The following is a 27,296-nucleotide window of genomic DNA, read 5'->3' as shown; positions in this document are numbered from 1 at the left end:
ATTATGAAAATTATACAAATAAGACACATCTCTTTTTATTAAATTGTACTGCCTCTTCTATTTTATATTATATATGAACATATCAACATAGCAAAGTGGTTATAGCAAACTGAACGACATGTTTTTACAGTTTTGAGAAGCACAATATGGGTATGTTTGTTTATTGTCATAAAAAAAAAATATTCATATAAAATAGAAGAAGCAGTCAAATTTAATAGAAAAAGAGGTGTGTCTTATTTGTCCTTTTTAGTAATACAATTCGGCATTAGTTTGGAGTCACTGGGTCACATGACATGGAAGCTATTGAAAATAAAAGCTGAATTTTCATAATAAATACTCATAGAAAATAGAAGAAGCTTTAAAATGTAATAAAAACAGGTGGGTCTTATTTGTCCCATTTTAGGTTGATGCAAATTATATTATTTGAATTTAAACTATACACTATATACTATACATTACACTGTGTATAGTGCTCCAACACTGCATTTTGATATCCTCGCCCTGGGACTTTAATTTGAGCAGCTGTGTCGCTTGGTGATGACGTAGGAGCCGACTCGCCGGGTGCAGCTCCCAGTCTACAACAACCAAACATAAGATTTACTCCATTAAACAAACCGTCGGGCGGACACGGTGAAGCTGTCGGTAAGATTCAAACTATCATGTTGTCTGTTGTTGAAGGAGTGAACGAGGTTTTTATCTGCTCGTCTCATCACGTGTCGGAGCTTCAGTCTGTGTTTACATCCAGCGGCGCTCAGGGCTAACAGCTAGCTAGCTAGCTAGCTAACACTGGGCTGTATCATTCAGAACTCACAGTGAGGGATATTTTCCTTTTTCTGTTGTCAGCCGAGGTTCAGTACGGAAAGAAAGTCACACCCAGCCCCATTATACTTGTAGACATTTAATGAAATGAGGGTTAGCTTTAGCTACATGCTGACAGCAGTGGTGGAGGAAGCATTCAGGTCCTTTACATGAGTAAGACTACTTTAAACTACTACTACTACTATAATGCACAGTGTAAAAAGTGTTAAGTAGAGCAGACAAATGTCCCCTGTGACTGTTATACTATCATACATGATAACATTAGATTATTCTGACTCATGCTTTAATGTAAAAGCAGGATTTAACTGTTGCAGTTAGTTTAGGTGGAGCTCATTTTGACTATTTTGTACAGGACTGAAACTAATGATTATTTTCTCCTTTAATTGATTGATTGTTCCGTAAAAAACCTGAAAATAGTGAGAAATGCTGGCCTGTCACAATCACCCAGAGCCCAAGTGACACCTTCACCAAACCAAATATTACAAATACATTAAAATACTAAACACATGTAAAAGGAAAGGCATTTGAGTGAAAAAATTACTTCAACATTTATCAAAAGTAGTTGCCGTATTAATGTTTTGCCAATCGGACGGACTAGAGACTAATTGTTTAATCAGTCCATCAAAAAATTATTCAATGTCTTTATTGTTCACGTATATTCATTCGTAGTGGTTGAGATATTCCACTCTGAGCCACAAAGGTAAAAGTTTGAGGATCACCAAAGTGAGTCGGGCTCACTGTGTTGAGACCTTCATAATTTTCTTGCAGTTTATTGAACACTTTTTGAGATATTTCTGTGTGGAGCAAAGTGGTGGATCAACTGACTCAGCATCGTCATTGAAAGCGCCATGCTGCTATCGTGTTTAAAAATACTGGAATCAGTTGTTTAGATAAGTACCATCTGTAGAGTTGTATAAGTCAGTTTCCTGTCATTCCTGTATTTAAATGCAAGAAATGACACTTTCCAGTATCTCGTCCTCAAATGAGAAGTTCCTCGGACTTTGCATGTATTTAGTCCTGGAGCAGGTGTTAGAAGGATGTTGTTAAAGGTGAGGCTGCTGTTGTGCTCTGCTCAAACGTGTGTTAGGATGTTAGCATGCTGCTGTGGTTGGTCATTAGTATCCAGCTAACTGAGGTGTGAGTTTCTCTGCTTCACTCTGCTGAGCCTGTACTTACACCTAATGAGAGGTTGTGTATTAGTTCATTACAGTGCTTACAGAGCTGTGATGACACGGTTGGATGGAGCTGGACTAATCATTTTCACTTTGGTCATTACATGACCAAACGGCAGCAAGGAAAACTGCTGTTTAGCAATTACATAACCCTCAGTCTGGCATTAGGTCTGTGCATATTCCAGTGAAGTGGACAGACAATGAAATCCTAATTTGTTTTTCATTAAAACAATGCAGTTCCAATATTATACTATAACAAAATAAACATCAACCTGCTGATGAAGAACAAGAGATGTGGTTGGTGTTAGTGTTCAGACATTACAATGCTGTAGCAGTTATAAAAATAAGATAATATACAGTAAATTAAAGTAAAAGTACAAACCAGTATCAACTAGCTACACAGTGTTCAAATTAAAGTCATTCAAAGATAAGAGCTTTTCATGTTTAGCTGATGGTGGTCCATTTCTCCAAAAATGTTAGCTGGTGCTAAAACATTTTAATGGTGGCAAATGTTAGCCTCATTTCTGATCTGATAAACTTTAATCAGTCGTTAATCATTCCAGTTCTGAATTAGGTTTTTTCTAATATCATCTGTTACCTCACAAATTAACGTAGTTAGCTAATTGTGTGCTAACTTAAGTAATGCTAGATTGCTCCTGTAGCTAGTTAGCGAAGTCTTCTCCCGGGTAGTTAGTTAGCCGGACATGCTAACGTTAGTGCATATGTTAAAGCGGACAAATGCACGTTTGTTTCAGCTCCATGAATACTGCTTCAACATGTGGACGGATACAAAACAGTCCTTCTTACAGTTGCAAAGCTATGGTTTGATCATTTCTGTTCAGAGGAGGTAAATTTCGTGATCAATTTCCAAAAAATCCATTTGCTAATCAGATTTTTTAAAGGGGTTTATGAACATAGTGTATCCCCATGCCGCTCACCATGTGCCAGCCCTGTTAGCAGCACTACAACAGACCGGCCTTGTGTGTTTTCCTCTTGTGGGGGCTTCTAGTTTTCTCCTGGCCAAGCCTTATGCGGTCTCTGATGGTTTACAGATCCATTTTCCCTTCGGAGCTTCAATATGTCTTTCATTCTCTTTATAAAACAATAGCTGGACCCCCTGCAGCTGCTGCTGCACAGATAAACTCACAGCATGTCAAAGTAGCTGCTGTATAACCAGAACCATATTCACGAGGGTTTTTTTCCCTTCTGTTAGTGGCTGTTTTGCAAGATAGTTGCAGCCACGGTGAGCGAAGGTGAAGTGCTGGCTGGCATGTGAACAACAGGCTGCGATACATGCCAGGAAAATGATGTAAGAGCAGCTGTGGGAGTCCTGACAGGTCTCCTCCAGGTCTGACACACCTCCAGCAATCAGGACTGTTACCCTGTCACTCAGAACAGCCTGTGTTTAAGTGTTTTACTGCTTGAGTTAAATGTGAAGTAGTGCGCTCATTACAAATACTTTAAATGAGAAAAAAGAAGCTCAAGATTACTTTATATTTTACAGAGAGTGACATAAACCTGCCTGATGAGACATTTAACACTCACTTTCTTCATGCAAGCAAACGTCTGACCTGTTTCAAACCTGTTTTCACGGTTTATTAGAGGTCTCAGATGCTCTTTAGGTGATCAGCTCTGCCTTCCTGATGTAGGAGGCTTCTGCTACAGAAACTCTTATTATCTTGTTGTCCTATGTGATGCCATCTATATGTTGTAGACCAGCATTAAAAAGAATTCTTCCAGTTTTATAAATGTCTTGCAGGTACCAGAATTTTAAACTTTGCTACAGTACCAGTGTGAAAAAAACAATACTTGATATCTGAGATACCACAGCAAAAAGAAAACACACACGACACGGCTACAGAAAATGTCACTGAACACATACCAGCTCATTTTCTATTAATGTTAATATCTGTGCAGCCTGATTATAGATCTGTTTTTTTATAGCTTTGGTACTTTTGATACTATCCTGTGGATGCTGTACTGCTCAGTTAAACCTAAAGTCCGCTAAGTTTCTTTCTTAGGTTTCTCAGTAAGACAGTGTTTTATTGTATGAACTGACATGTCACACTCATGGTGACTGTTTCTGGTCTAACAATACATCTCTGGCCAGTTGTATAAAACTCAGTTTAGATTAATGACTTGATGACATACTTTTACTGGTGTGTCCCGCTTAAGTTTATGCCGCCAGTCCCACATTTATTTAATCAATCATTAACAACGAAAGAAGCAAATAATAAAGAAAAGGATCCAAGTTTAATTTTAATTCAATCAGCAAAGCCTTGTTTGTTTAATTTTCCCTACATAAATCTTACTCATTCAGCTTTGTTTCTGTCCACTGGCTCTATGCCTTGTCCGCAGTGTGAGCCGCTAACTTAATCTGTGTTTATACAGTACAATGCACAATGACAGAAATATACAGACGCTGATTTTTAAAGCTGCAAGTATGATTCTGTTTCATAAATCTTCATTATGGTGGAACTGGAGTCATTTCTGCTCCCACGGTTGAACAGAAACGGAAGAAGAAATGCCTTTAATCATCAGTTTGATAATTAGTTATTTTCGAGATAATATTCTCTAAAGTCCTTCCAAGTTCCTCTGAGTCAAAAATAATCAATGAATCAATCGAGCAGTCCTCCAACTTTGTGTTGTTTTGTGTGTCTGCAGGGATGCACATCTCAGTGCGTGAAGTCCACGTCCCATCAGAGCCCGACTCCTCCTACTTCCTGCGTGTGGACTGGAGTGGGCGGGGCTTAGGTTCAGGCTTCCAGTTGCTGCTGACTGATGGACAGGATGCTTGGAGAGGAGACGGTAAAAATGTCACCTGGCTTGACCTCATGGCCTGTTGTGTCACATTTAACACGTCTGACCTGACAGATTTACGCTCGCCTGATACTTCACCTGGACCTCACCTGTTTGACCACACACACACCCACACACACACACACACACACCTTTCTCACTTCACCTAGGGACATTTTGGAGCGTGCCATCGTTGACCTTTTCAGCTGCTCGGACATTTACACTCAGAGGAAGATTTATTAGTTTCTCTCAGGTGTGGATTCAACAAGGTGCGGAAAACACAACCGAAGACTTTCCATCCATCTCTTATTCTCATCAGTAGGTATGGGAATTGTTAGGATCAGTACTGGAACTGCACTAATGCTAAGTATTTATGCTACTATATATTTACTGCTGGATTAAAGGGTTTAACTGGCACGCTAGTAGCAAAACAACACAGCAGCTTCTCATTTCAGCTGATCGGCGGAGGTTAAAGTTCACAACACATCACACACACACAGGCCATGGTGTAACACTCCCACACCTCCGCACCACCCTGCAGCTAAACGCTGGAATGATGGATTTGATGTGAAAGTAGCCTAAAGGCTGTTTTTGTCTTAATTGTTTTGATGTAGTAGAAATTGCAGTACTGCCCTCTGAGATGAAGCAGAGTAGAAGTAGCAGAAAATTAAAATACTCAAGAAAGTACAAGTGAAAGTCTTCTTATTCATACATATTTGTGTTTGCTGTATTCAGTCTCTATTTGAAACACTTTACTCTGTATTAATCTTAATTGTTGTGTATTATTCTGGCTTTATAGTGAGCGAGGCAGCAGTGCGTGGTGAGGCAGAGGAGCTGGAGATGCAGACAGAGAAGTACATCCAGGACCTCCAGCAGGCGCTGACCGAGACGGAAAACTCCGTCACTTACAGCTTCGGCCTGACGCCGTCTCCACCCGACCATAGCTCCACCGTCACACTGGCGTACGAGAAGGTTCAGAAGGACATCTCTGTGAGTGAAACCACACTCGTTAGTCTCCACAGTATCTCAGTGTGATGAGCAGCTGATGTATGAGCTCACATGAAGGAGTGAGTGTGTTTATTTAAACGCTCCTCTCTCCCGGCCGGCGAGTCAGAAGGTTAATGTCACAAAGTGGCCGTCTGTTTTGACTTTGCAACTTTTATCGGTGAGAATGTAAGTTGATTGTTGACATTAAAGCGCTCTTCAGAGTTGTTGATGGTTCACATGACGTCAGCCCTGTGTCGATAACGGTGTCACCTCTGCTTAATTAATCTACGTCTGATGTTTAAAAGCTCCAGATAAAAGAGCGCCGAGCTCGTTCTGATCTCCTGACTGAACTGAGGAAGTGATGAATTGAGTGTGAAATGTTAATGTTATTTCAGAAAACGAGTGGTCGCTTCACGTGATTCTCGCAGTGTTGCATCACCTGACCTGATACAATAACTACCAGAAATAATCACGTGAGGACGGACACGTTGTGTAATCTGCTTCAGATCACTGGGTGGCCTTTAGGAGACTCACAGAATAGGCTGCCGTATCTGTTCACGTGGTTCAAATCATCTGCACGTCACAAATCAATGTAACCTTTACAGCTAATCTTCGCAGCAAACTGTTCACAGATCAGCGGTTACGTTTTTAATTGAGTTTTAGGGTTATAAATGTGCCTATTATAATGCATTATTGGCTCTAAATATTGTCTTTTCCCAGCTCCAGTTGTACCGTCATCTTAAAGTTTTCTGTAACTTCCAGGAGAGAGTCAAAGAGTGAGGAAGGAAGTCGGCAACAGAGACCAGACGTTGTGTGAATAAAAGTACCCATTACCTTGTGCTTAAATCACGCTAGATAGATTTCCGTCCGCATGGAGGTTGTTTAATGGACACAGACACACACACCGAGGCTGTGTGTGTCTCTGTGTTTGAATTTGGATAAACCTCTCACTCAACTCAGCACTCACCAGAGTCTCCGGGTCTTTCTCTCCTTGTTCCCCTCTCCTCTCTGTATTGTTGCTCATGAAGGAAAGTCCATTTCCCCTCCAGCTCCAGTCAGCAGTCAACATTACAGAACGTAAGTGAAGTGACCTCTGCAGATCACTGCTGCAGTCAGGTTGATAAACAGGAGTGAAGATAAATCCACTTTTTAATCCCCCAAATTAACAGTAGTCTCTGAGCTCTCCTCCTGTTGGTAAATGGCTCCAGATCAGAGCAGAATCTGATGTGACTTCAGGTGTTTATTCCTCCAGAGGGTCTGGCTCTGCACCTGGCTCTCTCCTCATGAACGGACCAGTTCTGATCAGCTGAGCAGCGGCTTTGTACACTTTCCTGATTACACTTACATACTTCTCTGTAACATTTACAATGCAGTATTTGCATTGTATCACAGTGTGGTTTTATTTAAGTAAAGGGTCTGAGTACTTCCTCCTCGGCCTGTGAGAACACAGGATGGGAGGCAGATGAGCAGCGTGATCGGTTTAGCAATTGACTGAATAATCCCTGTTCAGGGGTCAGTTGTGTGAACACACTCATTCATGATGTAGACACAAAACCTTTGTTGCCATGGTAGTTATGAGAGAATGGAAAAAGTGTGCCCGTTGCAGCACAGAGGAAATGAATCGATGGTTCTGTTTTTTTAAAAATGAGAGTTACAAACAGACGATTTACAGAAGTGTGCTGGGATGCGTCATCGGAGGTGTCCGAGGGTTTCTCTTGCTCAACATAAAAATAAAAAACAGTAAGCCATCTGTCGTAAAGTTATGAGTCATAATGAAAGGCTTCAGTCTAATGCCTGGTCATTCCCCCTCTAATCGCCGGTCCTGTTCAACGCTACAAAACACCCTAAAGAGCCCAGAAGTGGGACGCTCACACACATGTACAGGTGTTACCTGCGGTGGTTAGCATACCAAACGTATGTGTGTGTTTGTGCTCATGCACGTTGTCAGCTTGTTCTGCTGACTTTCAGCAGTGTTTCAGAGAGAAATGTGTGAGACTTGTCCTTCTGTGGTGACATTTGGTTTGTGTTTCACACATGTTTTCTATTATTGACTTGAATAGATTTAAAGTCTTATTCCCACAGCCGATACTGTATTGTGTGGTATAATCATCATCAGATGGTCACAGTGACGCCATAAACGCATAATTGTGCATTTCTCAGCAAATTCTTTAATTTGAACAGAACAGAAAACATCTCTAGTGTGAGATCTTTAACTCGTTGAGCGTAAAAGAACAAGTACACACAAACTATAGGACAAATCAAGGTATAAACCACAGTATACTCTTAAACAATACTGCAGGATCTTCAGCCATGCTAGCAGCTTTGCGAGGCTGTACTTAGGCACAGTGGTGCTTTGAGCCAAATGCTAACTTCTGTGTTAACATGCTCATAATGACAATGCTGACATGCTGATGTTTAGCAGGTACCCACAACTTCCTGTGGAAGTTATTTGGGAAACAATTATGGGTTTACTAGTGTATCTCGTAATAACTGATGTACCACTGATGTAAGTGATGTACCAGTGGCACTTTCAAGGCTTCAGAAGTGTTAGCTAAGTGCGCTAAGCAACAATAAAAGTGTTAGTAGGATTCACTAAAGAAAGATGCTAACCTAGATCTTCATGAATGAATGAATGAATGAGACACTGTACCAATCCCTTTTAAGAAAGAGAATAAGCGTCATTTTACCATGAAAAAATGCTGGTTCAAGTATCATGGGGGCTCGGACTAAGGTGGATAATGTTCACCATGAGTACATTTATTAATTAGCACTTTACTACATAAACAAACAAAAAGAGGAATGCAGCCAACTGCTGATTGGACGATTAACTTCTAGTTCTAGTCTGGCTATTAGTCTACAGGGCGTTTCAAAATTGGGAAAAATCGCAATTTAGATTGTGGATCTTGATTGCAGTTGATTAAATGGTGATATTAGTTTTTTGGCCAGATCTCCCATCCCTACAATCAAGTCATAAAACATTTAAATATGAAATTGTATACAGTGGAGCAAGATTTTACAATTCTTCTTTTTAAAGTTGCTCGATGAAGTTAGTCCTCAGCGTCAAATATCTGCCACCTCAAACTTGAGCCTGCAGTTCAGGTGACCGAATCCAGACACCTTGAGCATTATGTTTGTGTTTCATGATTGACATCTTAACCTCTGAGCTGAGTGGCGACCCCTGATATGTGAAACTTTTCAGCAAGTTGAACATGATGTACAACAGGCGCTGTTATGAAACCCTGCTTGGCACAAATAGTAAGTGAACATCAGATCAGCACCAGAGCAGCTTCCCCAAGAGATGATGAACAACATGAGAGTTTCTCCATGGAAAGTGGTTACTGGAGGAACAAATAGATTAACAAAAATAAAACTTTAGCGACAGTGTGAAATGAAACACTGAGCAAAACAAAAAACTGTCATATTACTTTGAATACAAACTTCTTTCAATTTCATTTTTTAATGCCAGTGGACCCTAAGTTTCGATCTGTGTTGGTAAATGATGACTGAAGCTTGTACAGGAGCCATCAGGGAGTTGTGTTGCTGCTGCAGGTTGTCTGCTGTTGTGAAGGTTAACACATGTTTTACATTTAAAAACAAATGTTCTTTGACTTTTGCACATATTAACAGGAAACTGTGACTCAAACTGAAAATGAATCAAAACAAAACTGAAGTGCTCATTTTTAGAAAATGAAAACTAAAAGTGTGTTTGTCTTTAATAAGTTGATAATGAATATACAAAGCAAATACAGCATATATAACAAGATATCTATAATATGTGCTAATTGTTTGTGTGAACTAGAGGTATACAGGTATCCCAGCATGCATTTCCCTTCATATACAGCCTGTCTAAAAGTATTTATTTCCAGTTTCCTCTAGAGAGTTTTCTCTGTCCTGTCAAGTTTATCACCACTTTGCGCTGGGCATAAGATCGAGCCCATAGGTTTGTTTTGGAGACTCGATGTTGTATAACAGCGCTGCCTCTGTGGACGCTTGGCTTCTTATTATACATACAGATCTCACCACAATTCAATAAAAAAATTATAGATATAAGAAGCAAATTAACAAAGGCATTGCTCTTTACCTTCCAGCTGAACGCCAGAGTCCAGCTGAACTGATGCCAGCAAGTCATTTTTCCGTTGTGAGTCCTCCTGTCTGGAGTTTTGGACTCCTGAGTTCAACTTAACAAGCTCAAAGGCTGCAAGTTCAAACTCACTTTTCTGTATTGAGAAAGATGTATTCTCTAAACATATTGTTATATTAATGACTTTAACATTCACTAGCTCTGTGTCAGCGCCAACATTTCTCCCACTCGGGGAGTAAATTTAGAATAGGTGGGGTCGCTCTCAGAGGTCTCTCCCCAAATGAAAGTGTCCCGCGGTTAATTAGCTTGAATCAGTGAGTCAGAAACAGCTTTTGAAACAGTAGCGTCTCTATGACGACACGAGGAACCTTTGCCCACATCAACAGTGTTTCAGCCAACACGGTCCAGCCAACTCACCGGTGTGTCTCAGACCCAGTCAACAACATCGAGCTCTGACCAGTAGCTTTATAACTCAGGTCCTTAATATGAGCAGCTGAAGTTCTTGTTTCTGTTAAACTTGTAGACATTAAGTGCTTAATACGGACTGAGTGTATACGATGAGGCAACAACTGGAAGTGTTTGCCAGAAGAGCTTAGAAGAGGTATTTCCACTGCGAGCAGTATTTTAGTCTGAGGTTATTTACTCAACTTTTTCTAAGCGGCGCTGAAGTAATAGCTGGCAAATATTAGACACTTGTAAATTACCCGAAAGGAAACACAGAGGGTGGGAATACGTGAGAGCTGGAGGAAAGATGAGATGGAGAGTCATAAACAGTTGGTTTCTATCACATTATGACGCGTCTTCACCTCAGCAGAGTACAATGATCGAGTATCTCAGTCAGTGACGTGAAAAATGGCAACATCTGTCTGTTGCTCTGTTGTTTGATCCGCTACTTGGGTCCAAACTGAAATATTCCAACATGCACTTGACCGTTACCGACATTAGAAAAATAGAAATTCAGATAATATATGTAACAGAGGCAGGATATTTTACAGTCATGCAAACAACCTACAGTCTACAGTTTGACCAGTTAAGTTTAAAAACTGCAGCCTACCTCTGTTAAGTTTTATCTCTTTTCTTATCCAGTCAGTACAGACACACACACACCTGCAGATACACAGCTGCGTCTCCCCCAGTAAAGGTCAGTTATTTAGGGAGCTGATGGTCCGAGAGGTCAGCGGTGATTGTCGCTGCTCGGGCCTCTTATCTGTGTGTAAACATGGCAGAGCCGTATTTGAGGGAAAACTTTGTTTCCCAGGTGACAGCTGAACTTATGTGACAGTGACCAGGCCAAAAAGAAAGATGTAACGCTTTGAGTCTATAACAATTGTATGGACTTTAAAGCTGTGCTAATCAATATTTCTCATACACTTATATACAGATATAATGTGGTGAAAAGCTGTGGACATATGGCAGAAGACTGATGTTTCAGCGTTGTCTGATTTCTCTCTTCAGTTCCGGTTGGGTTCTGTTCTGCTGAAGGCCGTCCCTGAGCCGGCGGAGGCGGTGAGAGAGTTACTGATCCACAGTCTGCAGAGGGGAAACGCACTGGAGCACCACAACCAGAAACTAGAGGAGGAGAACCAAAGACTGAGACGAGAGCAGCAGCACATCACTACAGAGTAAACACACACACAAAACACAGAACGACCAGAGTTTCCACTGCTCAGAATCAAAACCAAAACCAGGCAGGGAAGGGGAAGATTTCCACATCGGAAAGGTGAAGATGTTTCATAATTTCTCTGTAAAAGTTGGGAAAATTTTGCAATTTGGGTTTTCTAAACCAGTCAGTGGAAATGATCCTGGTTCTGATAACTCACTTTGCTGAATAAACCTTTATTCCAAGTGATGGGATGTAACTAATCGACTGAGGTACTCTGGGTACATTGTTTTTTTTCTAACATGCTTTCCAGATGTGGATTTTTCTTACCAACCATATGATTGAAGAGGTGCAGAAGACCATTTCACTAAAAATAGCTTACAGAACATGCAAACTTTGCCTGAATACAACAACAAAAAAAAGATTAAAATCAGGAAATACATGATTATACACTTGCAGTATTTTAAATGTTTTGATATTTGGTGCCTCGGACACAGTTTGGTTCGTGGTGAAACAGGTTACATGAAGACATTTTAACTTTGTGGGAACCCTGCAGGTTACACTACCACACATAAAGGTTAAAAGTTTCAGTTCCCCCACTGAGTTATTACCCAACTCATGTATCACTGCGTGGGGAGGGGCCGTCAGCCTGCAGCTGTACGTCACTTTGAGCCATGAACTGATGTCACAGCGGCGTCAATGTGAGTTCATCACACCCGTCAGAGTCCGAGGGGCCCTTGTGATTCACATGGCTCAACATATAGTTCACCTCAATCATAAATGTGAAGGATAAAGCCGACGTTGTTACGTATACGTATGTGTTTCTGTCAAAAAATTCCATGAAAACGCCCAAAACCAACAACTTTTTGGTGCGTTTATTTCTGCCTTCCTGTCCGTGGTTCTCCGCTCGTTGGTTCGGATGTAAATCTTTAAAGGGACAGTTCACCCTCAAAATCAAACATATATGTTTTTCCTCTTACCTGTAGTGCTATAATAATCCATCTAGATTGTTTCGGTGTGAGTTGCTGAGCTGTTTGGAGATATCAGCACTTTGATGAGTCAACAGCAATGTCTCATTCCAGAAATCATGACCCGGTTCCTTAAGATAATCCACAGACTTTGTGGTGAGCAGTTTCATGTCAGAGCTATTTTCTTTCCGTATCTCTGCACAGAAGGAAGTGTGCATCTACTCATGGATGAGAGACTAGCCAGCTCGGCTAACTAAGCTAGCTAATGTTACAGCTCAGCCGAGGAGGACGCCATTAATGTTTACATCCCACGCTGCTTCTTCTGCTTCTTGTCCATGAATAGATGCATGCTTCCTTCTGTACGGTTGGTGGGCGTAGTTCGGTAAAAAAAAGAAAATAGTTCCTCCATGAAACTGCTCAAAACAAGGTCTGTGGATTATCTTGAGTCGCCGGATCATGATTTCTGGAAAGAGAAATTGCTGCTGAGTTTTTCAAATGTATATTTTTGCCGCTTTATGCTCATAGTGCCATGTATTTCCATTATATTAGAGAGAGGGCAGACATCTCTATGGGTGATATCTCCAGAACTCACACCAGAACAAGCAGATATATATCAGGCTGTCAAACCCATATTTGCTAGTAGATTCATTCGTTGTTGGTTTCAGTGTGTTCCTGGGATTTGTTGATTGACTGATACATTTAGAAATATCAGATTTACGCTTTAATCATCAGAATTAAACAACATAATCAACATAATATTTGAATCTTATTGTTGGAAGACAAGAACTGCTTTGAAGTTAATGCCCACGCCAATCACCTTGTATGATTCATGGCTTGGTAATCCCTCCCTCGACTGCGCCATCCATCACTGATCAGCAGTGGTGGTGTTATGTTGCTAGAATGAAACATTTGTGTACTTTTCATGACATTGGATGTAAGCTAATATAGTGAAGAAGAAGAAGATTTTAAGACTTGTGTGTTTCTCTGTGTGTTTCAGACTGAAGCGTTATGCTGGTGGTAAAGAAGACCTGGAGGCAGAGCTGTACTCTCGGTTTGCCTTGGTCCTGAATGAAAAGAAGGCAAAGATCCGCAGTCTACAGGAAACTGTCACAAACCTCCAGGATACGAGGTACAGTACAGCGTTTAGTGCTTCAGTTCTTTAACCAACCAAACTGTGAATCTCCTTTAAAAAAGATAGATATTCTCCAGATATTACGAATCACTCAATGTTGTTTTTGTTGCCGGTTTCCTTTATGTGCACTCTCTGGTCTCTGTTGTAGGAGTTCGAACGGACAGAAAAATGATGATCCAGTAAAATCAAACCGAACAGCAGGCCAGGAGGAGGATGAATATGGAGGCAGTACCGATGAGGAGCCCGAGGAAGAGCAATCAGCCGCAGCCTCCACTTCATCAACGCGTGGTAAGATCTCTGCCAGTGAAGCCTCAATCCCCTTAACGTGCTCCTAATCAGCATCACCAGCGGCTCCACGTATAAACTCCCCAGTCCTGTAACATTAGTTGTGGGCAAAACTGTGTCTACGATGTCAAATTACTTTAAATTACAGTTATGACAGTTATGGAGTGAGTTCTCAGGCAGCAACTTTAATGGATCATCTACAGAAAGTACTTAATTCTGTCACTTGAACGGGTAGGTCAACATTACATCACAAGGCGGAAAATTGCAGTTGCAGGTGTTGGAAAACACCTGGCGAGGGCAAATAGTAGACATGCTTGAAACGGAGAGCAGAGCTGTAACTCTTTACTTCACAACATAAGTTCAGACACAACGTTATCAAAAGAAACACAATATGTTGTTTAGTATTTTTGACATTTATTAAACATGATAATTTTGGGAGCTGTTGTCATGGGAGCGTGTTTGCACCCTCGCTGAGACTTTTTGAGAAACTAACCATGACATCACTGAGGAGTTATGTAATGCAGAGTCGTGGGCCTCCGTGAACTGACATACCAAAACACCTTTAAATGCATACAGCCCCTAATGTTGACGTTACACTTCATCAGCCTCCAGACTCGTGCTCCCACAAGGCCTGGACATGATTAATGTGCCACCAGCAGGAGATTGGATGTATGTCCTGTAGGTGTGCGTTACACTAAGATTGATTTGAGCAGAACATAAGTTACCTATCATGGAACTGTGAGGGGTTTTCTAGGGGAGTTTTCGTCCTCCTCTCAGCTGTTTACGCCCCAGATTTTTCCACTTTCTCACAAATCGTCAGAAGCCAGGTTGGGTTCGTCTGAGGTGTCCCCATTCCCTCCGTCTGATGAGGAAAAGCTTGCAGGATCTGTGTTGTTTCTGTTGCCACGACAGTGACTCAGACGGCAGCGTGTTGCCAGTTAGGACCAACAGATAGAACCAGGGAAGTTTCAGGAAATTAGTTTCGGGTTTTGTGTGGCTGCTGCTACTGAATGGTCACAGTTTTGATCCACAGCACAAAACAATCTATTGTTGGTGTCAGTTTGTCCCTCAGCCCACGATGGTGAAGTAAGTGTGCGTCTGTAAAGAACTTTTTAATCGTCCCACCCGGTAAAAAGTAATGGAAAATTAATTTCTTTGCCCCTTTTTGTTCCTTTGTGATCCAACAGCATGAAATAATTGTTTTATTTTCTACTGACCAAGCAGATTTTTAAAACAATTAAGATGTCACGTATACACTGGGTTTGCAGCTGAAATAATACGGCTAAAATTGGCACACACAGCATAAGAATACATCTAAGCAATGCATTAATCTAATGGAGGACATGTTTGTAATTGGTCAGATGCTGCACACACCTCCCCTTTTATGTGAACATGCTCATGGCTAGATGATGAAAACCTGGGTTGACTTACCGAGTTGATAACCACCTACATATGTCCACTTAGCGTCAATGTGATCGTAAAGCAGGATAACGAAGGGATATTCTGGGTATGTGCTTCCCACCATTCTCCACGGTACTGGTCTCAGGTTGAATAAAACCTCTATCATTCATTTCTTTTACTACTCGGAGGTAGCACAAACAATTTGTAAACACATAACAGGCATATTTTCGCCTTCTAAAGCAGATAGATGTGTTTGCATAATTGGACATCCAGCAGACTGAGAGCGACAAAAGCATTTTACCCAATGAATGAAATATAATAATTGTTCTGGTCCCCACAAACTGTCGAAAATAATAATAACCTGGCTCGTTAGCTGCTAAATGCTCCACTGTGTTCAGCAGCTCGTATCTTAACTGCGTCTTCTGTCAAATTTTTGAGATTGTTCTCTGCAGACGGCCGCTGACTGCCGCTGGAAACGAGGTCAATGAAATCAAAACAGTAAAGTCGCTGACTGTAAAACCAAAACAATGCGCTGAAAGACACTAACACCCTCTGTGGAGCTGCAGAGTCGGTTTGTCACTGCAGTTGACACATTTCATATTACATATTTAATCTGTTGTAAATACAAAGTGCAAGACATATTTCAACAACATATTGCGAATTAATAAAATGTTTGACTAAACAGTATAGAATACCATGAAAGGGATAAAAGGGAAAAGAAACAGCTGACACCTGTCGACTTTGTTGTGCTTTTACTTGCTTCTGCTGCTTTGTGTTCATTCGGGTCACTGAGTTTAACAATCAGCTTTTACAGACTGTTTTCAGGTCAGTATATTCATATAAAACGGGCAAGACGACGTGGAAACCATCCACCAAACTGAACACAGAGAAATATATCAGCAGCGATTAATGTAAGAAGAGGAAGAACGCGTAATTTTGAGGATGTTTCCATATTTTACACCATCGTCCTCCTGCCTTCAGTCACTGTGTTCCTCTGCTCTTTGATCCCTGGAGAACGTGCTGATTTGCGGGTGGAGAGCCATCTGCCTCTGTTGTTCCACACACGTGTTCCCGGTATTCCTGCATTTAAGGACAGAGGGAGAGAGGAGAGGTGATGACAGCAGAGTCAGACAGCAGAGCAGAGGAGTCACGAGCAGATGTTGGCGAGATGCCGGCTGCCATCTCTTAGACTCAGACAGTAGAAAAAAAAAAATCGCATCTCGAATGTTGGAGAGGGAACTGGTTATCTGGTGTTGGTATGTCTTCAAATTCTTTCACTGCACACCTGGAAGTGCATAACCCCATTTCAACCACAGCGAATTCACGTGAAGATCAGTTTATTTGTCGTGAAACAGAGGGTGAGACTTGGCAGATAAAACAGCTGTATAATGTCTTCTTTGTGGCTCTGAAGATAGTGTTACTTTCTCAAACCTGAAACAGCTGATAATGTCATTAGTCATGTTTCCTTGAACATATTTTTACGCTCATGTTGAAGTATTGCATCAGAAAATGTTGGAAAATTCTGAGAAAACATTTTTGTGAAAGAATGAATGCGCCTAATGGAAGCGGAGGAGGAGAAGAAGATGAGGAAGAGGAAGGAGAAGAAAAAGAAAGAGAAAGAAGGAGAAGCAACAAAGGAAGAAGCACAAGAAGAAGAAGGAGAAAGCAGAGGAAGGAGAAGAAGAAGAATATGATTGAGTATGAAGAACATCATACAAAATGGATACAAATACCTAAAGGAGACGATTGCTCGAGTGCTGTATGAAGTGTCCTTGAAACACTGGGCTGTCTTTTCAGTAGAATGAAGTTAGAAGTTAAACTGCAAAAACACAGGATGCAGTAATAAAAGTTACTAATCAGTACTTTTAATTCATTAAGTACATTTTGATACGAATACTTCAGTACTTTTACTTAAGAAACATTTGAATGAAGGACTGAGCAGGAAACATGAAGGCTTCCTCTCCCCTCTGTCATCAGAGACAGACGGCAGTTTTGTGTCTTTTGCTGTGAGATCATGAACTTAACGAAGATTATGCTGTAATTAAAAATTGTCTGTCTCACTTTGAGGATAACATTTTACGCAGAAACCTGACTGGCTCATGTTCTCCTCAGAGTCCTCTGCTGCGAGCCCATTGGACGACAGCCTGAAGGACATCACAGACGTGGCCCCCTGTCGCAAGCGGCGCTTTCGTCACCTCGGGGCCCCCGAACCTGCCGTTAAAAGACCGAGCCCACAGACTTCCCAGAGAAAGAGGTACATGACTGCCCCGTGTTACAGCCAAAACTTGTGTTATGGCTGCCGCATTTAGAGTTTGTGTTGCCGTAGTTTGTTTTGACAATGAGTGAAAAGTAGTTCCTCCTACATAGTAGTCCCCTCCTTTGTGGTTTCAGTTAATGTCTCTCTGAGCCGTTTACTGGCTCTGTAGCTAGTAAATTTGTCAAATGTGTTCATGTAACCAGGGTGTGACACCTCCAGCCAAAAATAAGACGTGAAAACACACATTTAATCTATTTAAATCTACTTTATTGTTACAAGTCAACGTTAACATACACCTCCCTTCTTTACTGTGGAGCAAAAATACAGAAGACGTAGAGATGTTCATGTTTGTTATGACGTCCCTCTGTTGTCTCATCTCTCCTGTGCCTCCCCCTCCTCCCCCCTCCTCTCTCTCCTCTCGCCCCCTTGAATGGGAAAATCAAACATCATAAAAGTTCCCCGTCAGTGATCTGCTTTATGTTGGGTAATTACACCCCAATCTGCAGCGGCTCTGAACATTCAGATGTTTGGAGGTTGCCCCCCCAGGTTGTACGAGAAGTATAAACAAAACTGAAGTGGCAGCAAAGCTCATCTCGTTCGAATGGCAGCGGTCGGTTGTAAACCGCTGATTGACCACAACACAGTCTGTAAATATCTGAAGGAATGTGAGGAGCGACGCGGACAGATACGAACACGCAAAGATCCACAGAGGACAACTTAGCGAGTGGATGTCTGGTGCTGGAGGGTGAAACACTTGGCCACATATATGACATGTGATGCTGCAGAGCTCACTGAAGAAGAAGAGGAGAAGCAGCAGAGTGACCTTGTTCCAGTGTCCGAGCTCTTGTAGCAGCAGTTTCCACTCCTGTCCCCCCTCTGTTACGTCCAGATAGAACGGCCAGCTGTACACCTTTAGGGCGTTATCGCATTTACAACATTCCTCTGAGAGGGAATATCAAATTCGGCGCTCTCAGAGTTTATTGGTGATAAAAGAACAGCGCTGGCCTGCAGGTTTGTGATTTGTGCTGCTGGTCTTTTCTATCTGTTTTTATCTCTTTAAGCACACAAACACATGCTGCCTCGGCTTTAGGCAGACCAGCTGGGGATGAGCAGACTCGAGGTAGCCTCGGGAGAAAAGACCTTTTCCACTGTGGCCTTTATGTGAACACACTGCTCCACTAATGAGTGTGTGGAAAACATCAGGAGGCAGCATCAGGTCAAATGTTTGGAATTGAACCAACGAAACTATTTAGGGTTATATCGGATCAGAGCCACCAAGTATTTGACAACCTGAGAATAAGCCTCAAAAATCTTTCTTCAGAATCACTTACACACACCTACGTGTTGCTTTAACCTGTCTGTTTCTTGTTAACCCACAGTCAGTGGGTGAACAAGACGGATGTCGTATCAGAAAACATCTCTCCCTCCCTTTGTTTCTCCTTAAAACTTTTGCCATTGTCAGTAGATTAGAGGTGTAGACGGAACGGAGACTGTCAACTCACTAATCACTCGTGGATTGGCATCTTTCTCTCAAACGGCTTAAAAAACATAAAAGTAAAAACGAATTGTTTGTCAAAGTGCAGCAACAGCCGTCAATGAGAACAACACCAGACTAGGGACGGGCATTTCAGGCAAAAATGGTATTCAATAGTCACTGGGAGCTATTCGATGATTACCCTCAGGCATGCACAGACAGAAAAAGGGAGGGAGGCAGTACAACTGTTTTTTTTAGCCATCGTGGACCGTTGTTTGCTCTGCACATCAATCATCAAACTTACTTCTCCTGGTAACGAAGCTAGCCAATCGATTGTTGATCTGTGGACTTTCAGCTGTGTGCTTTTCTGTGAAATGACTGTGCGTAGCTGTTGATTTTTGTTCTGCTAGTTTACCTGGCAGAGTTTGCACAGAAAGTTTTTACTGAGGGCGCTCCAACTGATTTTAATGGTGCTTTTACTATGCCATAAATAACTCACAACTGTAGATGACAATAAAGTTGTGAAACATCTTCTGATCGGTGATCGGTATTGACAGACACTGCTTCCAGTGATCAGCGATTGGCCTCAAAAATCCTGATCGGAGCACCGTTAGTTTTTAAAGCTGCATGTTTCTGCTGTTTGTATGTACTGTAGCTTATAATCGCACCTGGTGTTATTGCTTTATTACAGCCACAGGTAAAAACAATGTATATTATCCCACTCAAGACTTATTTGAATCACTGAATTATTTGGTTATGTGTGTGCTGATTCAGGTCTTTGGATCCAGGCTGGAGAAATCTTGTGGATAGATATCTGAAAACCTCAATGCCACCAGGGTTAAACAGAGAAAATGAACCAGGCTTTTAATTTGTTGGATATTGGTGAATGCCAGTTTTCTCAGGTCTGAACACAGTGCAGCGGGGGGATTTCTAAGAGAGGTCCAGGACTTGAACTGAGGAGCCAAAGTCAGTGACTGGACAAAAAGAAACAATTATGCAACTTTCTTCTTTTTTCTCTCCTTCTCTTCATCTCCTCACACTCCTCTGTGTTGTGTCTATAGTCTCTGTATCTACACTCAAAGTCAGTCAGAGTCCACATCCAAAACCTCACAATACCAGCGCTCTTGTTCCCATATCGCTCATGTGCCAGTTTCTTTTTGGACGTGGCCATTTAGAAAATATTCCAAAGACATGTCTCAATCTGACGTTGTTTCTGTAGCCATCCAACAGAGGGTGAATAAACTGAGTCCAAGCTCGTCTGACTGCCAGCCACTGTAAGCTGTGCCACATGCAGATGGCCGTAAGTGGTGCCATCCATCCCCAGCTGCTGTCAGTAGTCGGTAGTGATGCCCATTACCGAGGCTTATTACCAGCTCTGACTGCAGCAGTGAGCTGATGAGCAGCTGGAGCTGGCTCCATGTTTGATCGCTGCTCCCCCTCTGAGCTGGCAAACAGCGGCTGCAGAGGAGAGGCTTTTGTCTGAGAGGTGCCTGTTAATGTGGGGGGTGCTGGGCTGTTGGCAGTCCTACACCCAACTATTGTTTTTTCCATTTCCATCACTACTCAACCCATTCACCTTCCTCTGTTACCTCCATGTTTTTCTGCATGCAGGTCGTCCACAGAGAGGATAGAGATGAGGAGGAGGAGGAGGAGGAGGAGGAGGAGGAGGAGCAGGAAATGAAGGGAGAGAAGAGAATTAAATGAAAGCCACATGAACAGAAGACGAGGATGACTAATTAAAGGAATTGCTCAACATTATAAGAAATGGGCTTATATTTGTTTGCTTGTTTTTTGAGAGTGAGATGAGAAGATTGTTTGGATAAAGTTATGAACCGGGCCGCTGGTTCTGGAAGCGTTTTAACTGTGTGTTACTGAACACAGAAATGCAGGACTGTCTTGGCTAAGTTGACTGTTATATTGGTTTATATTCTGGCCAGCAGTTATAATTTTTTCAATTTCATTTCTGAGAATTTGTGTTTGGTTCGTCACTGCTATACATCTGTAGTATCCCTGATCTTCTATGGAGAGGAAGTCAGCAGGAAGTGTGAACAAGGGCATTACATTCAATCTGGACACAGCCTTGGAGGTGGAGACCCGTTCTTACTAGGAGAGCTGCTTAGTGACGCTTTGAAGCATAAAAAGATTGACTTCCCAGGTATGAAAATACTTTGATCTTCCGTGTTGTGTGGCCAGTAGAGACTCCTGCTGATCGAGCTGGCGAACTTCGGGTTTTGTTCATTGCTTTTCTCCTCTCCAGTTGTGATAACACTGATGCTATAGCAGCTATGGTAGCCTCTTGAGGAGCCGCCGTTGTTGTTGTTATTCAGTCGCTTCTCTTGCTGGTCGTCACATCTAAACATCGCCTGCAGCTGTCAGTACTCTCATAGATCTGTGAGCGGATGTCCTGTTGCTGAAATGCAACTTCATTTCTCCCCTTAAGTTTTTTATGTCCTCAGGCTTCTTGTACCTTTTGACTTTTTATCAAAATAACCAGATATTTTCTGAAGCAGCAGTTTTTGTCTTTTTTTTTGTACTGGACGATTCAACCAAGAGAGTTTCATTTCCCGCTAGTTGAAGGAGCGCTCCAAACTGTGAGTCACACAACGTTTCTACGGAAAAAATGAAGTGGACTTTCCGAACAAAAGTACCGAGCAGATGGATAAACAGTGTTCATCAAGAAATAGTTCCAGTAAAAACTGCTTTTTTACATTTCTGTTTGTTGACAGATTAAAGGTGCATCCAACTGATGATTCCAGTCTTCATGCGAAGCCAAGCTAACCGTGTTCACACTCCATTTCCTCCATGAGATCGATATCCATCTTCTCATCTCACTCTTGAAAGGAGAGGTGTTAAAACTGTTTCTTTAACAGAACAAGTCTCTTTAGGTTCCTCTAGGTTGAGCACTTCTGTAGAAAATTAAAAAAGATTTGATTCCTATCAAACAGCTGGTTCCTCTGATCTTCAGAGTCTCGTTTTTGACTCATTCTAGTTCCTGTTAACACGTCCGTGAGATCTAAGTGTTTGTGTACTCAGAGGACTGTTTTCCCATGAAAAGACACTTACAGTGAAACACACTTGCACACTCTCTTCCTCTTTCACATGCGGACTGGTTCTGTAAGCTATCAAACATTGCTCCTAGCCATCACAGATAATCACTACAAGACATGGGACTGGTACAGCCTTGTTGGGCATTATACTGAGATGTTTTATAGTTTGTTGTTTAAGCTGTGGCCCTCTGACATGATCCAAGTCAGCTGTAAAATCTATACTATTTGAATAAGATATAAATGGAGTTTATGAATGTTTCTGCTTGTAGTCAGAGGAAAGAGTCCATGATGAATCAGCTTTTCCCTGTGGACGGTCTTAAAAGGGTCACAAGATAAATCAGATGGGCTTGCTTTGCAAATTGTTTACTTTATGATGTTTCTCTTTTAATATTGAGAAATACTGGAGGCCTTTAAAGACTATCCTCGTGAAATCTCAGTGGATCACCATGCACCAGTGAACAAGACCCAGAGATACTTAAACTCCTTCACTTGAGGCAGGATCTCACCCTCCAACCGGAGGTGGCAATCCAACGATTTCCGACAGAACCGTGGCCCCAGACCCCGCTGATTGTGACAATCGGATTCAACAGTTGGTCCCTAACATACAGAAAATACATACGTGTAAATATATGTAGCGTTTACTTTAACTCAGACTTTTGAAAGTTAAGTACATTTAATATCAGATACTTTTAAGACTTTTACTCAAGTACTATTTGTACTGTTGACTTTCACTTGTACCAAAATAATACTTTAATCTGATATCTTTACTTTTACTCAACTATAACTTTTCAGTACTTTGAACAACACTGCTTAAAGCCCCCTGAGGGACTGTTATTCGCAATTTTGGACTTTATAAATAAAATTTACATAAATTGACTTGACGTAACAAATGCTGTATCTGGACAGAGGTATCGCAGTTTAGTTTATTCCAAATCTGAAATCCAACTCTTGTACAGTGAAGTAGATATCTCTGAGACAAATATTTACAAACCTGTGCAACACTATCTGCGTGGACATACCACAAGAATTAAGTAAAAACAGGTTTTTTTTTTGTTGTAATTTGGTGCACTGAACCTTTAAATGACACAACTTCAGCCTTAATTTCTCTCATTTAGACAAAACTAATCCTTTAGCCCAGCTCGCTCCAAACTGAACCTCTGTTTAGTTTCTCGAGCTACAAACGAGCACATAATTGGTGTGCATGCTGCAGCTCTGGTATGTCACCAGACCGGCTCTGTGTGGGGGCTCCTGTGTGCCCAGTGCCTGAGCTTAACCTCACCTCTCAGGGTTGAAACCGCTCTCGTCACGTCCCCCTCCGCCATGTGTTCGTGTCTCCGGTGGTCCTCCGTGGCAACGTGGAACAGCTCCCCCTCTCCAGTGAACACGTCTCTTGTTTCCTCTTAACTGGTTCCAGCAGCGCTGCAGTGTTTGTCATACAGTTGGTAATGATTTAAACAAGCTCAGGGCCTCCCCTCGCTTCTCCTTTCTCACACCGGTCTTTTCTTCTCGTTCCCATTCAGCTAATCGTCGTTACAGCGAGGCTGGATTGGAAGGAGATTCTTGTGTTCATGTTTCCTGAAGTTCTCGGGACTTAAATCTTGAGATGTTTCTCTGGATTGTTGGTGGTCCTCAGATCAACTTGGATTTAGATCCGTCAGTCGAACACATGTGCAGTACGGCCAGAGGTGAGGGGTCGACCATGTTGGATGGTTTACAGAAGGGGAAATTCAGTTACCTGCCTCCACTGAGGTTCTGTTTTATTGACCTGATACAATCTGCCCATTTTTTACTTCAATCAATATCCGCTTTTGTCCTGAAAGTTCTGGTCGCTATCACCAGCAGTAATTAACGCATGAAGTGAAGAGAAGTCAGACATCTCTGATTGGTTCACATCGCCTAATATGATATCTTAAAGTTGAGAACACGTCAACATCTATGAGGAGGTTGTGTGACATGACGCAATCAAATCAGAAAAACAACAACAACAAAACCCCCCCCAACTTTTGCCACAAAGTCTCCCATGGCCTTATGTTCAACTAAATTATCTTTGACTTGTAGCGGTAGCTCAATGTTTCGATTGCGCTAGTGGGCAGCAGAAATAAGCTGTGAACACAACATTAGCATGTCATCAGCGTATAAAGTTGATACGGTAAGTTATATAATCTAAAGGCCCATTTATGCTTCCTTTTCGTACGTAAATGGATGCGTCCATCTCAAACGATTAATTGTAACTGCCCATATACTTCTATGCAGCAGTCAAGAGTTCTTGACAACAAATATGGTGACAATAGAGGAGGTTGTGCATCCGTAAGCTCTCAGAAAATATACACAAATATGGACGAGATAAACACAGAGTACAGACGAAAAGCTCCGTCAGTATCATCATCTAATAGAGAATAAAAAGACTAAACAGGTTCCCATTTATACATCCAACAGATACAGCACAACAGGATCAGTCGTGTTTGGGTTGAAGTAATGAATCGTAATCCAGTATTCACCCCCTTTTAGCTCCTAAATGCTCCACTATGTTCAGCCATGGTGTCTGCAAGTCCTTAAAATGTCATCTAATGGTCTTAATATGATTTTGTGAGGTCTTAATTGCCCAAAATATTACATCTCACTTCATTTATCCATCTTAAAAACACAGTTTAATCAAAATTAGTCAAACTCTTCCGTGTGAAAGTCCACATTTCTGATGATCAAAAACTTTAAATCTACCACTGAATCAATACTTTCTTTTCCTTCATACTTGTCTTTAAGCATAGCCAAAATGTAGATAAACATAACTCACTTGAATGACTATATTCCTACATAAAAACCTGCCTCTGCACGAGAGCACTCATACACTACTGACCGTTATACTTACATGCAATGCTTGAATTAGGAAAAGATGTTTAGTCAAGAAATCAGTCTGAAATTAGGTGAAAAAGATTATCTTGAAAAGGTCTTAAAAAGCATTAAATTTTCGCCAGCTAGTCTCTAATAAGCCCTTTTTTCCAGAATTATCCCTTTAAATCTGAAAATGTGAGTCGTTTTAAAGCAGCAGCCCCTGAAGATAAACTACTGTTGACCAGTTGGCCTACATTTGTTTTCCCTCTCGGTTTCTCTCCCTTGATCCTCTCTTGTCCTCTTTTCTCTGCTACCCACTGTGCATCCCTGATCCCTCCTTCATCCTATTTATGTCTGAAATTGTGTTTCCTGACCCCCAAACATCACACGGTGTTGCATTCAAGTGAAGGCAGAATATATGAGCTTCTGGAGGAGAACACGAGCGTCGACGTGGTAAAACACGCAGGTAGTCGAGTCCAGCATTTGATGTAGACCACTTAAGGTGGGGGAGCTGCTGCAATTACACACACACACACACACAAACACACACACCTACATATCTACACACAGGTATAAAAGCTGCCCATGTGTTTCTAGTCTTATGGGCCACATGATACACTTCCCGTCTCAACAGGAAAACTCTCCTGTAAACCAGCTTCATTAGCCCACTGACCTGTTCCCTCCCTCTCTCTTTCTTTCGTGTGTGTGTGTGTTTCTGTGTGTGTTGCACAGGACCGACCCCCCTGCAGGATCCAGTAAGCAGCCGACTCCCCAGCGCGCCGCAGAATGTGCAGCAGCAAGTTCAGCAGCCGAGGACCTGTTTGATGACTTCTGACCCTCCTCCTCCAGACGAGTTCAACTTCCCTGAACAGAGCGATTAAAAAAACTATTACAACACTGATTTTAATGATAGAAATGTCATATATTTATACTGAATTCACATTTTAAAGGTCATGGATTGCAATAAACGTATTTATAAGGACTGTTCCTGTATCATATGGTAACGATGGGTGACAAATGAAGGGAAAAAACAACATACAGTGTCTCAGTGAGGTGTTGTTTTTGCAGGAGCCTCCAGAAAAATAGGTGTTCAACCATCTACAGAACCCCTAAAATCACAAGAAGGCCACCTAGATGTTCCTAAATGATCACTAGAAACATGGAAAGATCCTAAGCAACTGCAAGAACTGCCTAAAGTAATCCCAGAAGCTCCAAAAGGGATGTTTTAAGGAAACAATAGCACATAGTATGGGAATCGCACAAACTACCTAAAGATCCTAAAGGAACGTTAGGGCCACCTAAAGGAACCCTAGAACCGTCAGGGAATTGCTGCTACCACATAGAGATCCAAAATGATCACAAGGCCCCCTTAAAGATCCCTAGAACATCCTAAATGGTCCTAAAACCATAAAATATTCCTATAACTTCCTAAAAGAATGGTAGAACCAACTGAAGAAGCCCTCGGCCTAGAACTTTCTAAATGATGGCTAAGGCTGCCTTAAGAAATTTCAAATATCTTGTATACTTGTTAGAACCAACTAAATCCTGAAGTATCCCCAGAACCTCCTAAAAGATTGCTTGAAGCAACTAAAAGTAACCCTAGAACATTCTGAACGATTGCTGAAATTGCGAAGAGCAACCATATCCTGAAGAATCCTAGAACCTCCTAAAACGGTCCCTAGAACACCTTAAATGTTTTTTAGGACCACCATACAGAACCCTAGATAACACTAGAGCCTCCTCAGTGATTACTGCAACCACTGAAAGAGCCCAAATGATCACTAGAACCAAGTAAAGGAACCACAGAACTTTCTGTCATCTGTTGGCTGTGAAGGCCACACTGAGCTGGTGTATGGAAGAACCTGCGCTCATTTCTCCAGGTGTTCCTCTTAACTTGTCACCTGTCTGTACTTCTGCATCATCACTGTATATTTTTAACACTGGGAAGAATTAATTAATGTGCGTCATGAACTGGTAATAATTGTGATTTTTACATGTTTTACAGAGTTGAAATTGTTATATTTTTATCAATAAAAAGTGAGACTGTGTTGTTGTTTTGTCTTGTAAGTTATAAGACTGTTTTTTATTATATTTAAAGGGGAGTGCCACCAATTTATCATGTCAAAATGTGTTGCTAGACACAGAGGTCTACACTTCGCCTGTAAAAACCATTGTGTAATGTCTTCTGTAGCTCTGGAGGATCATTATCAAACAAAACCACTTGAATAATCTCATTTTATGTTTGGAGACTAAAACTTTGTAAAGTCTGCATCACCATGAATTAAGACCATTAGTTTTATTCATGCGTTGCTGAGTGTTAATTGGTCTTGCATCACTCTCCCACTGGTCTTCTGTATTAAGGCATTGAAGGCAGGATTGTACTTGTGCGAGGACATCCCGGGACAAAAGGTGTCGTGAGGAGACGTGATAATTGTTTACATACGG

At 41.5% G+C, this 27,296-nt stretch overlaps 1 protein-coding gene across 2 annotated transcripts; it reads left to right on the top strand.

Annotated features, from left to right (window-relative positions):
* The first annotated feature begins 544 nt into the window (after positions 1–544).
* Positions 545–26,918, top strand: LOC311274658 (DNA repair protein XRCC4-like). 2 transcript variants are annotated; one of them, XM_084382505.1, is made up of 8 exons: positions 545–642; positions 4,656–4,799; positions 5,590–5,780; positions 11,314–11,480; positions 13,424–13,555; positions 13,707–13,846; positions 17,357–17,498; positions 25,584–26,918. In XM_084382505.1, exons 2-8 carry the CDS (start codon positions 4,658–4,660, stop codon positions 25,684–25,686), a joined length of 1,017 nt encoding a protein of 338 aa, XP_084238631.1. In that variant the 5' UTR covers positions 545–642; positions 4,656–4,657; the 3' UTR covers positions 25,687–26,918. The 2 variants fall into 2 exon arrangements, with proteins under 2 accessions (XP_084238631.1, XP_084238632.1); XM_084382506.1 differs by lacking the exon at positions 25,584–26,918 and adding an exon at positions 20,587–22,188.
* Positions 26,919–27,296: the final 378 nt, after the last annotated feature.

The sequence above is a fragment of the Pagrus pagrus genome, assembly GCF_965226575.1.
Source record: "Pagrus pagrus genome assembly, chromosome: 19".
NCBI lineage: Eukaryota > Metazoa > Chordata > Actinopteri > Spariformes > Sparidae > Pagrus > Pagrus pagrus.
The sequence above is the reverse complement of the archived record's forward strand: the minus strand, read 5'-3'. Positions and strand labels throughout refer to the sequence as shown.